The sequence below is a fragment of the Chinchilla lanigera genome, unplaced genomic scaffold (assembly GCF_000276665.1).
Source record: "Chinchilla lanigera isolate Chin_1 unplaced genomic scaffold, ChiLan1.0 scaffold00063, whole genome shotgun sequence".
Taxonomy (NCBI): domain Eukaryota; kingdom Metazoa; phylum Chordata; class Mammalia; order Rodentia; family Chinchillidae; genus Chinchilla; species Chinchilla lanigera.
Window position 1 is genome coordinate 12,833,772 of NW_004955464.1, and position 22,882 is coordinate 12,856,653.

Sequence of the window (22,882 nt, forward strand, 5' to 3'; positions counted from 1 at the left end):
TCTCGCCAAGTCCCTGAATTGTCTAGGCTGCACTTGGGGTGCTGGGATTGCAGGTGTGCAGCACTGCACCCTGAGTGCGGGAGTCCTAAGTCTTGTTTCCTTGGGTCCCCAGAGTTACCTTCGAGGTATCAGCCAGGCCTGCTCTCTTGTTTGAGGCCAAATGCACAAGGCTCTTGTTGGAGGTGGCCTTTCTGTATTTACAGCACACAGCGTGGCTATTGATTCTTCACAGCCAGCGAGAGTGTTCCCTAGCAGGATGGTGTATGTTCGTATGTGACATCATTACATTTGGGTTGCAGTTAATTTTTTAAATTTCTAATTTACTCTTTATTTATTTATTTAATTAATTTAAAAATCAAATTTATTTTAAAATAAAAATATTTATTTATTTATTTATTTTTGAGACAGGGTCTTGCTATGCAGTTCAGGCAGCCTCAAACTCATGGCAGTCCTCCTGCTTTGACCTCCCAAGTGCTGGGATTTCAGGTGTGCACCACCACGCTCGGCTTCTAATTTAAAGTTGCTTTTGCCATATTGGTTAGAAGTCAGTCACAGATCCTGCTTCTGCTCAAAGGGGGCGGTCCCATGAGAACTTGAACACAGGAGGTGGCAATCATGAGGGTAACCTGGAGCCCTTTGCTGTGAAGACTGCAGTGGGAATGCAAAGGCCAGACTCATTTAGGGAGGCAGAATGGCCTTTCTGAGAAAGGGATGCTTCTGCCGAGAGCTGGAGGGTGAGGAGGAATGAGCCAGGCAAGGAGGCACTTGAGAAGACGCTTGGTGGTCATGCAGTGTGTTCAGAGGTCTGACGTGCACAGTCCGGAGTCCGGCTAGATCTGAGCAAATCCCAGTGCGACTGGAGCAGGTGAAATAGTGTGGCAGAGAACAGGAGCGGTATGCTGCCGAGAACCTCACTGTCCACAGAGGTCATTAGGGATAAGGATTTTGGACTTGATCTTTTAGGACTTGCTTTTAAGCAGGTCTTATATAGGCTGATATGCTGATAGAAAGACTGCTCTGATTTCAAGACTTGGAAAGAACTGGACAGTGTAAGGACAGCTTCAGTTTGGCAGTGGTCCAGGTGAAAGATGTGTGATCTGTGTCTATCCCAGGGACAGGGGAAGGAGAGTAAAACAATTTAAAATATTAAACATACTTTTTAATTTACCAATTTAACTATGCTTGTAAAAATTGAGAGGTGTTTAGAAGGTATTGTCTAAAACTTGGTGAACGGTTAGATGTGATGACAAAGAAAAGTGATCAAAGGTGTTTTCATGAGCAACTGGATATTTGAACCCTGAAGAAGGAGTATGTTTGATGATTTCAGATTGGGACTTGAGTGTGAGGTGCTCATGGGACTTATACTTGGAAATGATCAATAAATGGCTGTTCATTACGATCTGGGATTCAGAGCTGGGTGTGGTCATGCACACAGTTTCTTGGGAGGCTGAGGCAGGAGGATTGCTTGAGCATAGGCATTCAGAAGCCAATCTGGGCAACAGAAAAACTCAGTCTCAAGAAAAAAAAAAATCTGAAGCTGAGAAGATGGTTCAGGCTTGGAAATGTAGATTTGTGAGCCCCTAATATATAGTAGCTGATGCCCTGGATGGGAATAAGATGACACAGGGGCTGTAGCCAGGTTTAGAATAAAAGAGGGCCTGGGACCAAGTACTGAGGAACTTCAACCTTTAAAGGTTGAAGAGGAAAGAAGACATGCAGGGCAGCCTGAGTAGCAATAGCAGGAGAGGCGAGGGAGCCAGTGTACAGTGTGTACCTGAACATTTACAAGCCAGAGTCTTGATGACGAAATGTGATCTTACAGTGAGCACAATTTATGTGTTTTTACTGTAGTCTATAACAGTGCCTGTCTTGTACATCAAACAGGTAGTAACTTTTATTACTACTTTTTTTTGTTTTTTTTAGATGGGGTCTCGCTATGTAGGGTAGACTGATCTTCAGTTCACTGTGTAGTTCAGGCTGTCCTTGAAGTCATGGCAATCCTCCTGCCTCAGCCTTCCAAGTGCTGGGATTATAGGCATGTGCCACCATGCCCATCTTATTAATGGTTTTTGCAGTGCTGTGTATTGAACTCAGGGCCTGTGCTTGGTAGGCAGGCACTGAGTTACACTCCTAATCTATTATTAATTATTATTCATCTAATAATAATTATTATTACTGGTTTTGACAGGGTCTCAGTATGTAGTCCAACTGGCCTTGAACCTATGGTGATTCTCCTGTCAGACTCCTCAGTGCTGGATTAGAGGCCAGCACTACTACACCCAGCTATAATAATTCTGGGGATTGGACCCAGGGAATGCAAAGCTACATTTTCAGCCTTTTTATTTTATTTTGAGGCAGGATTTTCTTAAATTGCACAGGCTAGCCGTGAACTTGTGATCCTCTTGCCTCAGCTTCCCAAGTAGCTAGGATTACAGCATGTACCATTGTGCCTGGCCTCAAACTTTTTGATATTGTTACTTCTTCTCTTTCAATATTATATGACAGTTCAGATTTGATTTTAGATCAATCTGTGGTTTTATTTTGATGATTATGTGAAGTCAGATGCCTTGATTTCTTACTGTTACCATATTTTTTTGTAGCATGATTGACCATTCCTTCCTTTGTGCCTCCTGTGTATTTTATAGTCTTTTATCACAACATTGATTTTTTCAATGCCATTTGTTTATATATGTGTCTTTTTCTGTTAGATCAAACTCTAACTGGGCTTGGTGGCCCACACCTGGAATATCAACCCTGGGTTTAGTTCCCAGTACTGAAAACAAACTAACAAAAAGCCACTTTTCTGTGTTTTTTTTTTTTTTTTTTGTACTGGGACTCGAACTCAGGACCTTGTGCTTGCCAGGCAGGCACTGTGCTGCTGAGCTATATCACCGGCACAACTTTTCTGTTTTTTAAGAAATGAGATAGTTCTGTGTTGCCTACGATGGCCCTGAATTGCTGAGTTTAAGCTGTTCTCTTGCCTCAGCCTTCTGTGTAGCTGGAATACAGTCACACACCATCATACCTGGCAAAACTGTCTTTCATCTCTGTTGTCTTCAGTACCTGGAACAGACTCTGCCACATAGAGAACACTAAGTATTTGTTACATGAGGGAAAATTGTTTATGCATTGTGTGTGTGTGTGTGTGTGTGTGTGTGTGTGTGGTATAGAAATATATTGTGAGGCAACATAACAGCGACTCTGAAACAGACCAAATTGGTTTGCATCTTGGCTACTTCCTGTAAATTTTCTAACCCTGGGCAAATAACTTGAATTCTCTTCCTCTATCTCCTCATCTGCAAAATGAAGATTGTAGTAGTATCTACCTTTGGAACTGTTGAGAAGATATGATAAGGTAGTGTATGTAAAGCACTTAGAATAATGGCTACATATATAATATACAATTTGGGGTTATTCTATTATGTAAGCAGCTAAGGTCTATTGAGTTTTTGCTTTGTGCTAGGTACTATGTTAAGAACTTGTACATATTATTTTGTATAATATAACAATCCTGTAAATCTTTATACTTCTAGTTTATTTATTATTTATTTATTTATTTTTGTCTTTTTGAGACAGGGTCTCGCTGTGCAGGTCAGGCTGACCTTGAGCTCACTTTGTAGCCCAGGCTGGTCTTGAACTCGCAATGATCCTCCTGCCTCAGCCTCCCAAGTGCTGGGATTACAGGCGTGCGCCATCATGCCTGGCTATACTTCTAGTTTATACATGAGGAAGCTGAGGTTCAGAGATGTTTGGTATCTTGCCAAATATACCAGAATGAGTAAAGATGGTAGAGCTAGGATTTGAATTCCTGGCTACCTAATTGATGAATGGAAGGTTTCATCTAATTTATTTCCGTGTATGAGAAGGAGATATACTGCCTAATTTTTGCTTAATTAATTTTATTTGCTTATGCTATATGTGGAATATGATAATTTATATATAGTCAGTTATAGAGTTTTTCTGATTTATATTGTTAAGTATCAAACTAGTTGTAAGATAGAGGCTGAAGTTCCCACTTTCTGTCCTGTTACATATTTTTGAACCAATAGCATCATGTCTGGAAATATCCCAGTGTAAGAAACAGTGAACTTATAACCTACAAGAGCTGAGTAGGACAGGTGCAGTGGTGCACGCCTGTAATCCCCGCTCCTCGGGAGGCTGAGGTGGAGGGATCCCAGATGTGAGGCCAGCCCTGGCAATTCAGTGAGATCCTGTCTGAAAATTAAAAAAACATGGGGATGTAAGTCAGTGACCGTGCCCTTAGGTTTGAGCTCCAAAAACAAAAAACAGCTGGGCATGGTGGTGCACGCCTATAATTCCAGCACTTGGGAGGCTGAGGCAGGAGGATCATTGCAAGTTCGAGGCCAGCTGGGCTAGAAAGTCTGTTCAAGACCAGCCTGAACTGTATAGCGAGACCCTGTCTCAAAAAGAGCAAAAAAACCCCCAACCAAACAAACAAAAAAAACCAAACCCTAAAAATACCATCTCATATTTGCCATCTGCTTGGTCATGAAAAATTGATTTATTCATGTTCATGGTTACCCATTTATTATTTAGTAGCCATGCAGTTTGTCATGCAAGTTCTTTGTCCATAGCAGGATCAACAGTTGTGGTTGAAGGAAAGTAAGGAGAACATTTTAGCAGGTGAATGGTATTTTGTATCGGGATGTTTTGTTTTTGTGCTTGGGAAGGGGAAGGTGAAGGTTTTATGTTTTTGGTAGCTTTGTCTGGGATTTAGATACTAAATTTCCAAATGCCAGTGCTGTTGCAATGGCTGTAGTGACTCTGTATCAAAACTTGAGAATAATACCTTTTTTTTTCCAGTACTGGGAATCGAACTCATGACCTCGTGCTTGCCAGGAAAGCGCTGTGCCACTGAGCTATATCCCCAGCCCCAAGAATAATATCTTTTAAAGTTTATTTTATTTTATTTTATTTTGCAACAAAGTCTTTTTATATAGTCCAGGCTGGCCTTAAACTCACTGTATAGCTCAGACTGGCCTTGAACTTGCAAGCTTCCTGCCTCAGCCTCCTGAGTGCTGGAATTACAGGTGTGTGTCACTATGCTGGGTCTTTTTTTTTTTTTTTTTTTGACATGGATTTCCTTGTGTTGGTCAGGTTTGCCTCCAATTCCTAGACTCAAGGCCAGGTGTGATAGCACACCCCCATAATCCTAGCACTTGGGAGGCAGAGGCAGGAGGATCACCACGAGTTTGAGGCCGGCCTGGACTACCTAGTGAGTTCAAGGCCACCCTGCACTACATAGGGAGGTCCTGTCTCAAAACAAACAAACAAACAAACAAACAAATAAATAAATTAATAAATTCATTTGTGGACTCAAGCAGTCCTTCTGCCTCAGCTTCCCAAATACATGGGACTAAAGGCATGCACCACCATGCTTAGTGTAATCAGTATTTTTTATATTATTATTGTGGTTATTTTGGGTGTTTTGAGACAGGGTCTCACTATGTAGTTCAGGCTAGTCTGGAACTCACTGTGTAGCCCAGGCTAGCCTTGAAGTTGCAGTGTGGTCCTCCTGCCTCAGCCTCCCGAGTGCTGGGATTACAGGTGTACACCCCCACACCTGGCAATTATTTTTAAACCTTCCAAACTGTAACTTGCTAAGTTTGCAAGAAAGTGCATACCCCCACTCCCCTTTTGAACCCAGGGCTTTCACATTGAGCTGTATCTCCAGTCCTTTTTTTATTTCTTATTTTGAGACTGGGTCAATTTGAGATCCCCCTGCCTTAGCCTCCCGGAATGCTGGGATTACAGGCAGCCACCACCACACTTGGTTTCTGTTTTCTCTTAAATGTGGTTGTTACTGCAGCCTGAGTCTACAAATACTCAAGGATTTTTCTCAAATTGTTTCATCACGTGGTTGTGCTTGTGCTTCTGTGTGTGCCTCTCTGAGTGCTTGTCTCAGCACCGTGTGTGCCACCCTTCGCCAAGATGCAGTGCTGTAGTGGCCATGATGGCACCGGAAGCCTTGTGGTCTTGGAGGGATATAAAGCCGCTGTTGTAGGAGGGCCGCGCGCTGGCACTGAGGGTGACGTGAGCAGCAGGTGTTCTGCGTGAGGGTAGAGGCTAGGAGAGGGCCAGCTGGGCGTTTCTGACATAGCAGTCTTCAGGTTTGCTCCCGCCGAGGTGGCAGGATATGCTAAGGCTATCTGGAGAGCACAGTGGCTGGAGAGCTCCGGAAGTGATCAGAACCTCCCTGACCCGTAAAACAGCTATGAGCAGCACTACTCTATGTCTGCTGGTACCTCTCCTCTTAGCAAACCGGCTGTTGCAGCCGTTGATTTGCTGCAGAATTAAAGTAACCTTCAAGGGGGCTGGGGATTTAGCTCAGCGGCAAAGCGCCTGCCTGGCAAGTGCAAGGTCGTGAGTTCGGTTCCCGGTACCGGAGAAAAACCAAAAAAAAATTAAAAAAAAAGTAACCTTCAAAATCAAGAATGGGGCTAAGGAAACAGTGTAGAGAAGGTCTTAGTTGTCCAGCACTGGGGTTACGTTGACATAAGTGCTGTCTGTATGAATTGAGCACATTTTTTTTTGTTTCTGTTTTTTTTTTTTTTCTGGTACTGGGAATTGAACTCACGACCTTGCACTTGCCAGGCAGTTGCTGTGCCGCTGAGCTAAATCCCCAGCCCCTTGAGCACATTTTTTTCACTGTCAAAACTGAAAATGTGCTGAATGTGAGGAAGTCCGTGAAAAGAGAGTGGGTAGGGAAGACGAAAGCAGCAAGGGCTAAACTTAAGAGGTTTCTTTGGGGGCGGCATGGGAAGAAGGAAAAGAAAGCCTGTGAGAGACAGCGAAGGTCAGACCAGGTTCCTGCTGACAGGCCAAAGCTGCCACGGCGTCCGAGGGGCTGGTGCTGTATTGCAAGGATTTGTAGAAGAACGAGTGAGAGAGAAAAAGAACTTACCTCCTACCTGCTGCCCGTGTTTTTAAAGATGAGCATTGGAAAGCCTGGGAGGAAGAGGTTGGTAGCAGCTGGCTTCCTCCTAACCTCTACCCTAGCTGTCCAGTTCTTATGATTCTCTACCTTATAAATGGTCTTTGTTGCATATTCTTATTACTTCTCACAACTGCTTCTTGATCAGTTTCCCATTTTTTTCGTGTTGCATTTATTTTTTATTTTTATTTATTTATTTTTCTTGAGATAGGGTCTCACTGTGTAGTCCAGGCTGGTATTGAACTCACTGTGTTGCCCAGGCTGGCCTCAAACTCACAGTGATCCTCCTGCCTCAGCCTCCCAAGTGCTGGGATTAGAGGCGTGTACCACCACAGCTGGCCATTAATTTGGTTTTGGAATCTGTCCTGGGGAGGTTCACTGCTTGGGGTATGTGAATTGATGTTTTAAAAATCAGACCTCTGGTGTATGTGTCACATGTATACTTAAAGTTCACACACAGCAGTGTACAACTGTAGCTTTTGGTTATATTGAGTATATCTTAACATTTGCTCCAGAGCTAATGTGGAAAACTGGGCTACTAATTAGTAAAAATAATTTAGGCACCTCTTGTGGTGCCTAGCTGATATCAAGAGAAAGTTCATCAGGCAACAAGCTTTACTGTGCATATACTGTTGTGCAGAAATGTCTCCAAAACCGTTCACCATGTTGATTGGGAGTGTTCCAAGTGTATCAGAAACTGGGATTCACTCAGTGCCTGTAGTTGTTTTCTGTAAAAGGACATGTGTAGAGACATGTGAAAGACTATTGCAAAAAGCTGCATCTAGAATGAATTATTTTGCAGTGAGGAGACTCAGAGGGTTGACTCATTCCCTTTGTAATCTCACGTAACTGTGCCCATAGCTGCATTGCAGCGTGTAATAATTAATTGCTCTCTATAATTATTTGCTGTCATCAATTCATTTATTTCCTCAGTAGGTATCTAGTTAATAATGCTTATTAGGTGTAGGATATTGAGCTAGCTACTAGGGATGGAGAAATACGATAAAATCCTGTCCTAACAGAGTCCCTTGCCTGGGGTAGAAGACAGGAGAGAGATTAAAAATGCAGTATCTGTTAAAATGGAGCATTTAGTAAGGGCCTGAAATTGTTTAGTACACAGCTGCTAAGTGTGTGAAAGTAGGCGTAGGGTCCAGGGAATACAGGACTGGGCGCCAATGCAAAGCTTGTTTGAAAAGGTCAGTGAAGCCTTTCCAGAGATCAGCCTGAGTTTTCTTACAGGATAAAGAACTTGTCAGGGAGAGCAAGCAGGGAAAGGGGATCCCGAGCTGGGAACGCACGTGCACAGGTACAGAGGAACAACATGGAATATTCTGGGAACGATGAGAGACTATTTGTGTCTGGCCTGGAGGGTGCAGATGAAGGACTGGCAGGCCTGTCATGAGTCTAGAAGGGTGGGTGCGGACCAGAAGATAGAAGATTTTTTTCTTGATCAGAGTCACTTAGAATTATAGCTGTTTATGAATTTTTTTCTCTTAATAATTAGCTTTTGGTTTATTGGCTTCTATTAATAATTTGTTTGATTTTATCTTTATTAGTACACTTTCCTTAGGTTTATTCTTTTTCTGGTATCTATAGTTCTTTTACCACCCCCTCCACCCCCATTTGAGACAGGGTCTCATTATGTAGTTCAGCCAGGACTTGAATTCACTTTGTAGCCCAGGCTGACCTTGAACTCACATTGATCCTCCTTCCTCAGCCTCTTGAGTGCTGGGATTACAGGTGTGCGCCACCACGCTTAGCTCAACCCATTTGTTTTTAGTTTTTTGCAACCAGTTGATATTGTCTTTGGTGGGACGTTACAGACACTTGAACATAGAGCCTTATTCAAATAAGAGATTAATTTTTGTTAAGAAATCTTGGGGGAGCCGGGCGTGGTGGCACACATGTGTAATCCCAGCACTCGGGAGGCTGAGGCAGGAGGATCAGTGTGAGTTCGAGACCAGCCTGGGCTATAAAGTGAGCTCAAGGCCAGCGAGACCCTGTCTCAAAAAGACCAAAAAAAAAAAAAAGAAAAAGAAAAAGAAAAAGAAAAAGAAAAAGAAATCTTTGGAGGGTGGGGAATAAAAACCCAATTGCTTGAGGAAGCCATCCACAATCCAAGCTTTTGCTAACTTCTACTATCTGTGGTGAGTGAACTTTCCTTTTGGTTACAACATGTGTTAGTCCAGTTTTCATTATTATAAAAAGATACCTGAAGTAGGCCACTTTGTAAAGAAGAGAAATGTATTTCACTCACTGTTCTGGAGGCTCAAGGGCATGGCACTTGCAATAGCTTGGTTCACAGGTCAGACTCAGGCTTTGGTGACAACTGACGTTATGTTTGAGACAGAGTCTCGCTATATAATTCAGTCTGGCCTTGAACTCACTGCAGTCCTCCTGCCTCAGCCTCCTGAGTGCTGGGATTTCAAGTGTATACCCCCATGCCTGGCACAACTCACTCTTGAGAGAAATAACTCAGGGATCCCTAAGAACTATTACTTTAATCCCTTTCTAGGCCATGCCCCTCAATGATCTGAGGACCTCCTATTAGGTCCCACTAGGCCTCAATTCTTTTCTTTCTTTTTTTTTTTTTTGGTACCAGGAATTGAACTCAGGACCTTATACTTGTCAGGCAGGTGCTGTGCCACCGATCTGTATCCCCGGCCCCTTGGGGATGCCCTACTACTTCTTTCTTTTTTTAATTTTAAATTTTAAAGAGAAAAGAACAAAAAGAATGACAACAACAAAAAAAACCATAAAAACAATAAAAATGATACAGAATTTCAAAACAAGGTGATAGGAAATTAGCAGTGGTTGTTGTATTACACCTGCTTCTTAAAAGTTGCATGCTATTGTCTGTGATTTGGGGTTCTTTTGGGCCAGGACATCTGATAAACAGGTAAATGTAACTTTTATTTTAAAGTAAAAGAAGGAAAAAAGAAATTTCACTTAAAGTAAAAGAAGAAAAGGGAAAAGGTGAAAGAAAGAGAAATGCAAGAGGAGTAAAGATACATCTCACATGTAGGACAGGCCACACAGAAACGGGAAGACAGCAAAACAGGAAAATGTCAGTGGCGGCAAAGTGAATGGCCACCATCTTTTATCTGGTCAGATCTGGTCCCATTGGAAGTTGTTCTCTCCATGCATTCTGGCTGTGATTAACAGTTCACTTCCTGTTGCTCAGCTGTAATTGACAAGTTACATCCTGTTTTTTAGCCACCCTGCTATACCCTAATCTCCTGCCTCAATACTACCATGCTGGGTATAGTGACATAGGCCTATAATCCCTGCTCTGTGGGAGGCTGAGCCAGGAGGACCACAAATTCCAGCCCAGCCTGGGCAGGTTAGCAATTTAACAAGACCCTGTCTCAAAAAGGGGTAGAGTGGGGCAGGCTAAGCTGTAGCTCAAGGTGGGGGAGAAAAACCCCACTACCTCTCATGTCACCAATCTGAGGATTAAGCCCCCAACAAACTATGCCTGAATCATAGCACAAGATCACTTCTCCTGATGCAGGTGTCACATCTGTGTTTAGTCTGGGCTGTAAAAAGGAGGAAGGGAGAAGAACAAATTCATCAGGAAAATGCTGGCATTCTCAGCAGCTGCACATGGCAATTTCCCCTTGGACCTTCTCTTACTGGGACTGTTACGTGGTCTCTCCTAGCCTCAAGGAAGGTTACCATGTTGCTCAATTTTAAACTAGGCACCTTGCCATTAATTAGAGTTTGATCTATGAAAAGAAAATAGATGGGTTAATATTTTCCACTGTGCTTTTTTAAAATTTTTAAATTTTTAGATTTTTTTTGTCTTTTTGAGACAAAGTCTCACTATGCAGTTCAGACTGGCCTTGAACTCTGTAGCTGAGGCTGGCCTTGAACTGCAACGATCCTCTTGCCTCAGCCTCCCAAGTGCTGGGATTACAGGCGTGCACCACCATGCCCGGCTTGTGCTTTTTTTAAAATAGATGGGTTTAGGGCCATAAACTACCTCTTAAGTATGTTAGCTACTGCTAATGTTTTGGCATATATACTTTTGTCATTCACTTCTAAATATTTTGTAATTTTTTGTGGTGACTTTTTTAAGCCCCTGTGGTTTTGGTTTTGTTTTCGAGATGAGTTCTCTCTATGTTGCCAGGGCTGGCCAAACTCCTGGACTTGAGCAACCCTCCTGCTTCGCCTCCCAGAGTAGCAGGTCCCTCGTGTGTGTGCCATCATGCCTGCCTGCTGTAGAGTTACTTAGCAGTGTATGTTTTAGTCTCCAAATAGGTAAACTTACTTTTCTTACTTCTTTTTTCTTGGCAATGCTGAGGGCCAAACCCAAGGCCTTGTGCGCGCAGACCCATCGGTTTTATTGTTGTTTTTGTCTAATTTTATTTCATGGAGGCCTAGGAAAGTGGTTCTTGAGCTACTTTGATGCTTTGAAGTTTATGATGTATTATCTGCATTTCAGTAAATTTTTTATATAAAAGCCTACCTTGATTGAGGCAAGATTATGTCAAACATGCTAATTTTATTATTAAAATGTTCCATATCCTAAGCCAGACATGTAATCCCAGCATTCAGGAAGCTGAGGCAGGAGGACTACCACAAGTTTGAGGTCAGCCTGGGATACATAATGAGTTCAAGGCAGCCTGAAGTACTAGCAAGACCCTGTCTCAAAAAAAACAGGCCAGGTATAGTGGCACACACCTGTAATCCTAGCACTCAGGAGGCTGAGGCAGGAGGATCTTTGCAAGTTCAAGACCAGCCTGGGCTACAGTGTGAGCTCAAGGCCAACCTGAACTACATAGCAAGACCCTATCTCAAAAAGACAAAAACAAAACAAGCAAAATGAAACAAAAAATCAAAATGAAACAAAAAAAAAAAATCAAAATGAAACAAAAAGTAAACAAAATATTCTATATCCTTAATCATTTCTTGTCTTCTAGAGCTTCCAGTTTCTTTTTTGTTGTTGTTTTTTTCCTTTGTTTTCAGTTTCTTAAGTGGTATAAAATATCTCATAAAGAGCATATATTTGTCAGGTATGCCTTCTATGATCAGGTTTGTTTTATGTGTTATGAGGCTCTGTTATTAGATACATACAAGATCATTGTCCTTTGTGGGGGTTTTTTGTTTGTTTGTTTTGTTTTTCTCCAGTACTGGGAATTGAACTCACAACCTTGCGCTTGCCAGGCAGGCGCTGAGCCACTGAGCTAAATCCCCAGCTCCTCAAGATCATTGTTCTTTAACAGAGTAACTATCATGTCCACACAGTGCTTTTTTCCTTACACTGGTTGTTTCAACTCTGTCAGGCCCAGTATTTGTGTTACCTAGGTTCGAAATCTGACTCTATAATTTACCAGATGAATGATCTTGAGGAAGCCCCTGAGGCGCCTGTGTTTGCCTTCTGTGGGCCCACTCGCATGTGACAGTGTTGCACTTTTTTTCCTACATGTAATAAAACTTTGCTACTGTTAAAAAAGAGATAGAGAAGGCCATTTAGTCTCTGCCTCAATTTCCACAGCTGTAAAATGAAGATATTACTAATATCTACCTCACAAGGTTCTTTTGAGGATTAAATGCGTTCATGTAATCCAGGCATGGTGGTACATACTTATGATCCCAACACTCGAAGAGGCTGAGGCAGAAGAATCGCAAGTCTGAGCCCAGCTTGGGGAATTTAGCAACTTGGCTAGATCTTGTCTCAAAATAAAAAATAAAGGGCTGAGGATGTACTTCAACGTGAAGCGCCTGGATTCAATCCCCAGCCTCCAACCACCAAAAGAAAAAAGAAAAAGAATTAAACTCTATAAAGCAGTTATACAGCAAAACGTGTAATAAGTACTATAGGTGTTAGCTGTATGTTTGCCGTTTAACAATGTTTGTTTGTTTGTTTTTTGAGACAGGGTCTCCCTGTGTAGTTTAGACTGGCCTTGAACTCACTTTGTAGCCCAGGCTGACCTCAAACTTGTGTTAATCTTCCTGCCTCAACCTCCCAAGTGCTGGGATTACGTGTGTATACCACCATGCCTGCCTATTTTTAACATACTTGTAATTTCATTTATTATTGCTTATAGTTTTAAAAAATGAACATGATACTCTATATGGTAAAGAAAAACAAAGTTAAGTTAGTAAAAATACAGATTTTCATATTCAAAATTTGGAGTATGAGTATTTTAATAAGAGTTACTGAAGTAGTCAGTAGATTCCCCCCGACCCCCAGTGGTACTGGATGTTCAACCTAGCAGTGCTCTGAACTTTTAGAGACAAGTGCCCAAACTGCATCTGAAAACCTACTTATTTATCGCAAAGTGCCAGCACTGCAATTAAACCTGAATACTGAGGTTTTAGTTTAGAAAAAGCAACTATTATGCAACACTCGGCTGCTGGGGTGACTTGGCTTGCGTGTTGACAAAGAAGGATCTGCGTGCCCGCTGCGGCACATGTCATAGGTTCAGCACCAGTGACGTAGGGCCTTTGAACTGAGCTGTGTTCCCAGCGCTTAAAAGAAAAAAAAGTTTCTTTGAGACAGGGTCTCACTATGTAGTTCAGGCTGGCCTTGAACTATTTTGACACACGGTCTTGCTAAATCACTAAATTGCCTAGGCTAGTCTTGAATTTACAATCCTCCTGCCTCCTGAGTGTGGGGAGTACAGGTATGTGCCACCATACCTGGCCAAAATCCCTTCTTGTAGATGACTCAGTTGAGCCAGGCACATGCCTATAATGTCAGCGCTTGGGAAGGTGAGGCAGGAGAATCACTGCAAGTTCGAGGCTAGCCTGGGTGGGCTACATAGTGAGTTGAAGGCCAGCTTGGACTGTGTAGAGAGACCCCATCCCCCCAAAAAACCCCCAAAAAGACCCAGTTGGATGAGAACTGAGTCAGATTTCCCTGTAAGGTCAACATCAAACCTAACCATTGAATTAGATTCAGTTCTTACCCAATTAGGGTTGCACCCAGAATTATGGGAAGAACTAAGTTTATGAATTATGGAAAGAATTAAGTTCAAGCTTCCACTGTATGTTTAGATTGTTTCATTATGGGAAAAAAGTTGACAGTAAATATATTGGTAACTTGCTTTGCATGCAAAACAAGAATATACTATTTATATTTGATATTTTGAAATAAAGACTAAATTACTCTGAATATAAAAGCTACAAGTGAATTCTGATATAGATTATCTTGTATTGAGATTCCTTTACCAGAAGCAGTATTTTCATTGGTAGTATAATTTTCTGAAATGTTGACCAACTATTAATGATGTTCTGAACCAAACCAAACCAAAACAAAACAAAACGCGTTTTGTCCTCAATTTATAAAGTAGCTGCGTCCCTGGAAAATTCAGGATATGTTAAAACTATGTAAGATGTATTTGTTTTTATGTAAAATAGAGTTGGAATTCAAGTTAGGTAATTACAAATATATTTTTCATTTGCTTAACTGTCTGGCAAGACATTTGCATTTCGTAGAGTGGACCAGACAGTGCTTCCCCGTGAAGGACTGTCCTGTACCTTGTGTGATGTCTAGCATCTCCTTGCGCCAGGCATTGGGAAATGCAGAATATTTCACCTGAAAACTTCTAAAACAACTAAATGAGTTGTTATAACCTCATTGAAAACTATTGACCCAAACTCTATTTTGCTTAATATTAATGTTGCTATACCAGCTTCTTCTTCCCTCTGTGACTGCTTAGGTAGAAGTCTAAGCTTCTAATTTAATACTGCAGCTAACTTCATGATTCATTGCTTTGTAGGAGGATCATAAGTTCGAGTCCAGCTTGGGAAATTTAGCAACTTAGCAAGACCCTGTCTCAAAAATAAAAAATAAAAAAGAGCTTAGGTTATAGCTGAATGTAAGGACACTGTGTTCAATTTTCAGTACTTCAAAACAAGCAAAAAACAAAAAACAAACTACTCAACCATTTAAATTCAGTGAATTTTTTTGGGGGGAGTCAACAACTACTAAATGTTAGGCGCTATACTAGAGAAGAGATTCTCATCTTCGTAGTTTTTTGTTTGTTTCTTTGTTTGTTTTGAAACAGGGTCTTACTGTGTAGTTCAGGCTGGCCTCAAACTCACAGCAGTCCTCCTGCCTCAGCCTCCTGTGCTAGGATTATGGGTATGAGCCACTCTGTCCAGCCCTCAACTTGTTTGTTTTTTTTTCCCATAATTACACTACTAAACATGGAATTGTTGTTTGCTGTGGCAACCCCCACTCCCTTACGTCCTCACCCCTCACTGTACTAGGGCTCAACCCAGGGCTTCATTCATGCTAAGCATAGCTTCTACCACCGAGCTACACTACCAGGGACAAGGTTGAATGTTTTTGCATGTGCTTTGTTATTAAAAATTGTTAAAGTTCCAAAATATGCAAATAATTTAATTTTCAAAATATAAATTAGATATGAATTAAAATTATTCTTATTTAACTCACTCATTTCATGTCAGTATGCTTACTTGAGTAGAATAAAAAAGGGGTGGAGTAATGCTAACAGACATGGGATTTTGTATAACCTAGAACCTATTTTTTCTTCTTCCAGGCTGGCCTTGAGCTCATTGTAGCCCAGACTGGTCTCGAACTCGCAAAGATCCTCCTGCCTCAGCCTCCTGAGTGCTGAGATTACACGTGTGCACCAGTACGCCTGGCTTATACTGTATTTTATGAAAGATAAAAAACTATAACAAAACCCTCATGATCTTTTTTTTGCGAGTTCGAGACCAGTCTGGGCTACAAAGTGAGCTCAAGGCCAGCCTGAAAGGCATAGTGAGACCCTGTCTCAAAAAGACAAAAAAAGATTACTTATTTTATTATTTATTTCTCATCTGTTCTGAGACAGGGTCTCTCTCTGAAGTCCAGGCTGACTTTGATCCCACTATGTAGCCCAGAAGAGCTTCCAACTCATGATGCTTCTGCTTCAGGTTCCCCAGTGCTCAAATAACAGACATGCACATGCACCATCAGGCCTGGCACTTTTTCCATATGTTTTATGCTCTCTTTCTTCTTGGTTTGGTTTGGGTTTTTTTTAAGACACGGTCCTGCTGTGCAGTAGGCTGAACTTGAACTCAGTATGTAGCCTAGGCTGGCCTTGAAACTTGTGGGATTACAGGCATGTGCCACCACACCCAGCCCTGTATTTTCAAATGATCAGTAGAATCTCAAACTTTCAAAAAAGTGTATCTTAAAATGTTCATTAAATTCACAGACTCTCAGTATTTTACTTTTTTTTTTTTCTTTTGGTACTGGGAATCAAACTTAGCACCTCATGCTTGCTAGACAGGTGCTAGCAGTATCCCTGCTGAGCTGTATCCCTGACCCTTATTTTACTTTACTTATTCCATTACATTACTTTTTTGAGACAGGGTCTGATTATGTAGCCCAGGCTGGCCTTGAACTTGCAGCCCTTCCTCCTGCCTCCTGCCTGAGTGCTGGGATCATAAGCGTGTACCACCACCCCTGACTGTCAGTATTTTAAAATTAGGGATCATCTATTCTAGTGGTTATCAATCTGTCCTCTTTGAGACATGAAGGATGGAACTGGCAGGTCTCACAGTGTCTCCTTCCCCAGGCCACTACTACTATAAGTACGTTCATTTTTCGGAAAGCTCTTATGGAAGAATTCTACTTGAGTCTGCCCTGTTGTTCACAGTGAGAAGGTTCAGACAGAGTACGCTTCCCGTCAGCCGTTGTCAGGCCTTGTCCACCACTCAGCCTTGACCTCGGTGTCAGGCTGTGCTCTTCTTCAGAGCCTGGATTTGGAGATGCTGCGGTGATGTCAGATGAGCTTGAAAGTCAAAGAGGGCTGGAGATGTTGCTCAGTGGAAAAAGTGTGTGATTAGTACGCTAGAGGGCCCCGGCTTTAGTCCCAAACACCCCCACCAAGACAAAACAAAACAAAAAACAAAACAAAGCAAGGACAAACCTGAAAAAACAGCCAAGGAATCGTTTTCCTACCATAGTGATTTTTTTCTACACTCCTCCCTGCTCCCTCCCCGCTCCCTCCCTGTCTCACTCTCACCCTCTCTCGTTGGTTTTGTCTTTCTCATCTGCTTTTTTCTCTTTTTCCCTTCCCTCCTTCTCCCTTCCCCAAACCCAAGCCCTCTTGCAGGCCGAGCGAGCTCCACTGTGACTAACATCCCCAGCCAAGGTGGTTTTGTTACATCTGTTTATTTTTAATTGTGCTAAAATATACAGAACATAAAATGTACCATCTTAACAATTTGACATGCAGTTAGTGGAGTTAAGTATATTCACATTGTTGCATAAGCAACTTCCAGATGATTTTCATATGTAAAACCAAACTGTCGTCACAAAACAGCTCTTCATTCCATGGGCACCACCATTCTACTTCCCGTCTCTGTAATTTTTACTAAATATGTCGTCTATGTGGAACTATGTAGTCTTTCTCCTTCTGGAATGTGCTTCTGTCTCTCAGCATAATGTTCTCAAAGTTCATCCATGTGTCAGAATTTCCTGCCTTTGAAACACTAAATAATATTGTGTGGTGCCATGTTTTGTTTATTCATCTGTTAGAGCCCACTTGAGTTGCTTCTACCTTTTGGCCGTCACAAATAATACTGCTATAAACATAGATCTTTTAGAATTTTTTTCTCTGTATCCTTCCCCATACCTTTGCTAACAAATTCAGAAAAAGAAAGGTATCCTTCCCGCAAGAAAACATGGGTAAGGGGCTGGGGATTTAGCTCAGCAGCACAGCGCCTGCCTGGCAAGTGCAAGGTCGTGAGTTTGATCCATGGTACCGGAAACAAAACAAAACAAAACAAAAAAAGAAAACATGGGTAAATAAATGGTTCCCTGGTGTGTAGAAGTTAATGTTAGAAGTATTAAGTAACTGTTGTACCATTGTTTCCATGGTGGCTGTGAAATACCTCAGGCCCCGGCGCAGGAAGGGAAAGATGGATCCAGCTGAGCTCCTGGTCTCATGGTGCTTTTTAGCCCAGTGAGAAGATATATTTGCATGCAGCTGTATGATGAGCATTGTACTGGCTTTATGAATGTAGTCCTGAGGTAATAGTATAAAGAAAGGAGTCACACATAGTCTAGGGAAAGTCAGGGAAGGCTTCAAAGAGGAGAGGATATTTGAATGCAGCTTGAAAGGTAAGTAGAGCTGGACATGGTGGCACATGCTTATAATCCCAGTACTTGGGAGGCTGAGGCAGGAGGATTGCTGGGAGTTTGAGGCCAGCCTGGGCTACAAAATGAGTTCAAGGCCAGCCTGATCTACATAGTGAGACTCTGCCTCAAGAAGACCAAAGGAAAAAAAAATGCAGAAAGGTAAGTAGAATTAAGCAGGGGGTGGGGTGCGGCTGTAGAGAAGGATAGAAATATTTTAGGAAGGTGAAGGACAAAATAGAATGAGTTGTAAACATACTCAACATCTTACCCCTTTGTTTCAGGAAATGGACATTTTTTCTGATTGATTTGAAATGCAAATTGGTTCTCTTTGAATTTTACACATTGTTTTAATATACTTAAGAGTGAACATTTTTGTTTTCAGATGATGGGGGGAAAAGTGACTTTCAGAGATGGAGAGCCCTAACACACAGATGTCTTGTGTAGAATCGGAAAAATACTGTCAGGGAGCTCAGTGTTTCTTTTAACTTATCCATGCAGGATCTGACAAGGACAGCCACTTCTCTTTCGTCAGTCATGAGATCCGAGACAACAGGGTCATTGGTGCACTGCGAGAGTTCAGTGCCAGATCTCACCGACTGACCCAGGAGAGGCTGTCAGGCTCTGTTTTGGCTTTGCTTTTTTCGCTTTTCTTTTTTTTTTTGGTGTGATGTGTGGCATCCATCCCAGGGCCTCTCACATGCCGGGCAAGCTCTCTACCACTGCGTGTTTGCCCAGCTCTTTCCTCGGTTTTTCTGCTTACGGCTACTGTGGCTCCGAGTGTTTCATCTCTGAAGCACTCTCGATAGGCTGTGAAGTCTGTCCTGCACTACTAGTTATATTAAACTCCTCAGGGGCTACTGTTACTACAAGGAGTTAGTGGAGGTTGAAAAGTTAAGTAACTTGTCACATTTTCTACTGGAGTTTTTAGTCAGTGAAGTATAACATGGAAACTATACACCTCAAGTTCATAGGATGATAACATTTTGCATAACAAGTCCTCGTTGTATAAGATCTGAAGTGATTGGTTTTAAAATCAGAAAGTTTTGAGGTGTTTGAGACTTTTATGACTTTATGCTCAGTGAATGATTGAGCTTCTTTTGGGTAAGAGAAAATATTTTCTCTGGCAGTCTCATTTTGCTGCTACTGACAGTGTTTAGAGGGTGAAAGCAGTGAATATTCAAGTAAAGTGTTACAGTGTTTTCTTGTTTGCCTGTTTTTTTGTTTTTTTTTTGTTTTTTTTTTTTGTTTTTTGAGACAGGGTCTCATTATGTAGCCCAGGCTGGCCCCAAACACGTGATCCTTCTGCCTCAGCCTCCTAAATAGTGGGATTACCGTCATTCACCGCCACACTCGGCTATATTACAGTTGTCAAAACCTGTAAAAGTGTGGTCTGAAATGAGAAAATAATGCTTACACATGGAAAACAGATAGAATTCTGTAAAGGGTGAATAACTTTGGAAGCAGACTTTGCTTTGTGTATAAGGATAGTAGTGTAAGTGGTGTAGTCATGTTTGTTGTATCTAACTTGAGTGTGTTTAAATGATTATAAGGTGTTTTGGGTTGGGTTACTGCAATATTAGCTCTAAATAGTTCAGTGACTTCTTTCTGTGTTTACCATGAGTGCCCCTCTCTCCTGAGCTCTTGGTGTTGGAGACTAGACCCAGGGCTGGGTCCCTGCCTGGGCAGCGCACCTACCAGTGAGCTGCACCCCCAGCCTCCTTATTGATTTTTATTTATTTATTTATTTTTTGGTATCAGGAATTGAACTCAGGACCTTGCACTTGCCAGGCAGGTGCTGTGCCTCTGAGCTATGTCTATGGCCCTACATTTATCTTACGGATACATTTTTATGGTGCTTGGGGGAGGCTATAAGTATGTGAATTTAGTGTCTTATGAGGAGAGTTTTTTAGTTGATTAACTATTATATAGGATTTTTGCATATCTTTTGGTGTGCTCTGAAAATTCTACCTAGGGACTTTTTCCTGTTGGTATCCTGACTCGCCAATGTCAGTTGTCAGAAGTTAGGTTCAAAAATTTTCCCTGGTTTTTTCAAGGTTTTAAAAAAAGGTATTAACTGGGCATGGTAGCACACGCCTGTAATCCCAGCACTCCAGGAGGCTGAGGTAGGAGGGTTGCTGCAAGTTCCAGGGCAGTCTGGGCTACATAGTGAGATCCTGTCTCAAAAAAATAAATAAATAAAAAAGGGTATTAATGTGTTGTTATTGTAACTAGAAATGTTACAGAGGTTTTTAAATTCAGTCTTGGGTAGAAAGAAATGTACTGAACAAAATTGTGTGACTGCCTCTGCCCTTCAAAAAAAAAAAAGATATGATTTCTTAAGGTATTAACATTTTTCTGGCCTGCTCAATGTGGAATAATTTTGGTCTGGAATGGAATCAATTCATTAATGAAAACAAGACTCTAATGTAATTATCTAAACTGGTACTAACACAATGAGTGTATTCATTATGTATCACAAATGTTTACTAATAAAAAATATCTAAAAACCTGATACTAACACACCTTGGCATGTTCTCTGTGTAGTCTTTGACCTCATATGTACGTGCTCCTCTTGACCCTCTTTTTTTAAATTAAATAAATTTTTATTTAAGGCATTTCGCATGTGATTTCTTTAGTACTCATCAAGGTCATTTTAATGAGGTTCTTTGTCTTTAAGGTAGCCCTTTTTATTTTTATTTTTATTTTTTTTGGTTTTTCTCCGGTACCGGGAACCAAACTCACGACCTTGCGCTTGCCAGGCAGGCGCTTTTGCCGCTGAGCTAAATCCCCAGCCCCAAGGTAGCCCTTTTTAAAAGAGCTGATGCTTAACCCAGTCATTCCATCTGCTGTGCCACAATTCTTCTATCTCCACTTGAACTGTGGATAATAACTTCAAAACTCTTGTGATCTTATATCCAATTTCTTCCAGCAATTTACGTTTTGGGAGCATTTTTGGTAGGTGGATCTTCCTTGCTCTGACACCTTCTCTAAACATGCATGAATTCATTCATTTCCTAAGCTATTCAGAGTAGTACAGGCCTCTAGGATATGCAGGTACCAAAAGTTAAAAGAAAAAGATATTAGGTCTTTCATACGGCTTGCTGTCTTACAGGCCTAAGAAATAGACTGTGAGCGAGGCAAAACCAGTGTTACTCGGAGGCGTTTCCAGCGATGTGCAGCCGAAGGAGAAGCCCTAGTCGGGATAGACCTCAAGATTGAGCCTCTTTTCTATTTAATTTTCTAGGTTCGCCACCGAGCTTCCGGTCAGGTGATGGCGCTTAAGATGAACACGCTGAGCAGTAACCGGGCGAACATGCTGAAGGAAGTGCAGCTCATGAACAGACTCTCCCATCCCAACATCCTCAGGTGACGGCTCTTTCCTTCCGGGACTCGCTGAGGAGGCTGGGACATTACTGAAGGCCCAGGCAGCTAGAGATTCCCCATTTATCTTGCTGCATCTGTTTTGCTGGGGTTTAACTATGCTCTAGGTCTTTTTCTTTCCGTTGAGACTTAATTTCCAAGTAATTAACTGGATTTAATAAGGCAACTTGCTCTGGCACTTAAGTTACTTTATTCTCATTAGAACACTGGTAACAGCTCGTTAGAGTAGTTTTTCCTAGTGCTGATTAGTAATTTATCAAGAAGAAAAGATTGGTCTTTATGTGGTTATTTCATTGTCCTAATTGTTTTATGAGGAATTGTAATTAAATCAATGAAAATAAAAGCAATACTATGCCTTCAAGCTGTCTACACTAAACTTTTAGCAGTCACTTGAGACACAGTTTGCCTTTGAGAATTATTTTTATATGTAATTATATAATTATCACTTTCTAGTAATCTGAGTAATTCTCACTTTAATTATCTTGATATTTTAGTGTATTTCCAAATGAGACCAAATAAAGCAATTTAGTTCAATATATGTTTAATTAGGACTCACATGTAAGAGGCTTTGAAGTGATACAAGTGCAGTTCACTTAGGGTCATCTATTGCTAATATTTTTATACACTTATATTGGACTAGAGAGAGATCATATAGCTGAAGTATGGCTTGTCAGTGGTACTAAATTATGAAATTAAATTATGTGCTTACCAGAAACTTGCTGTGTTTATAGAAAATCATTAGCTTCCTAATCTACTACAAAATAATCCAGCCAGCACTTTTATTTTGATGATTTTCATTTAAATCCATAAATTAGATGAGCACATTTTTGAGCATATAGTATGTGCCTGGTGAAGTGTCAGACAGCAGAAAAGTATATGGGTTTATGTAAAACAGAGTGGCTGCTAGCAAGAAATTTGCCCACTACCTGGGAATTTAGAATTTACATACATGTAGTGGGAACTAGGATACTACTACTTGGTAAAGTAAACTCCAAGTGCCGAGGAGGTTCAGAGGGTGAGAGGCCATATTGACTTGACAGAATCAAAGAACACTTCTTAGAGGGGAGAACTTGAACTAGACTTTGAATTTTAACAGCCTTTGAGAAGATGGGAAAGAAATTTCGAAAGAACAAAATAATGACGTATGAAGCATATATATAAAAGTACAAAGATTTTTTTTTTTGTCTTTTTGAGACAGGGTCACGCTATGCAGTTCACGCTGGCCTTGAGCTTGCTTTGTAGGGTCTCAAACTTGCAGTGATCCTCCTGCCTCAACCTCCTGAGTGCTGAGATTACAGGTGTGTGCCACCACAACCGACAAAGTACAAAGATTTTTGAGGAGCCAATGAACAAAAACCCATTTGCTAAAAGGAACAGTCAATGCTTAAAATTTTCTTTTTTCTTGACCAATTTTGCACACTTGAATTTGGTAATCA

At 41.3% G+C, this 22,882-nt stretch overlaps 1 protein-coding gene across 1 annotated transcript in view; it reads left to right on the plus strand.

Annotated features, from left to right (window-relative positions):
- The window catches only part of Tesk2 (testis-specific kinase 2), a gene marked incomplete in the record, with an annotated part of 134,585 nt that overhangs the window by 44,279 nt on the left and 67,424 nt on the right, over nucleotides 1–22,882 (plus strand). The window contains 1 exon segment of the mRNA XM_005398714.2: nucleotides 21,310–21,431. Within this exon segment, the coding sequence (XP_005398771.1) occupies nucleotides 21,310–21,431 (122 nt within the window).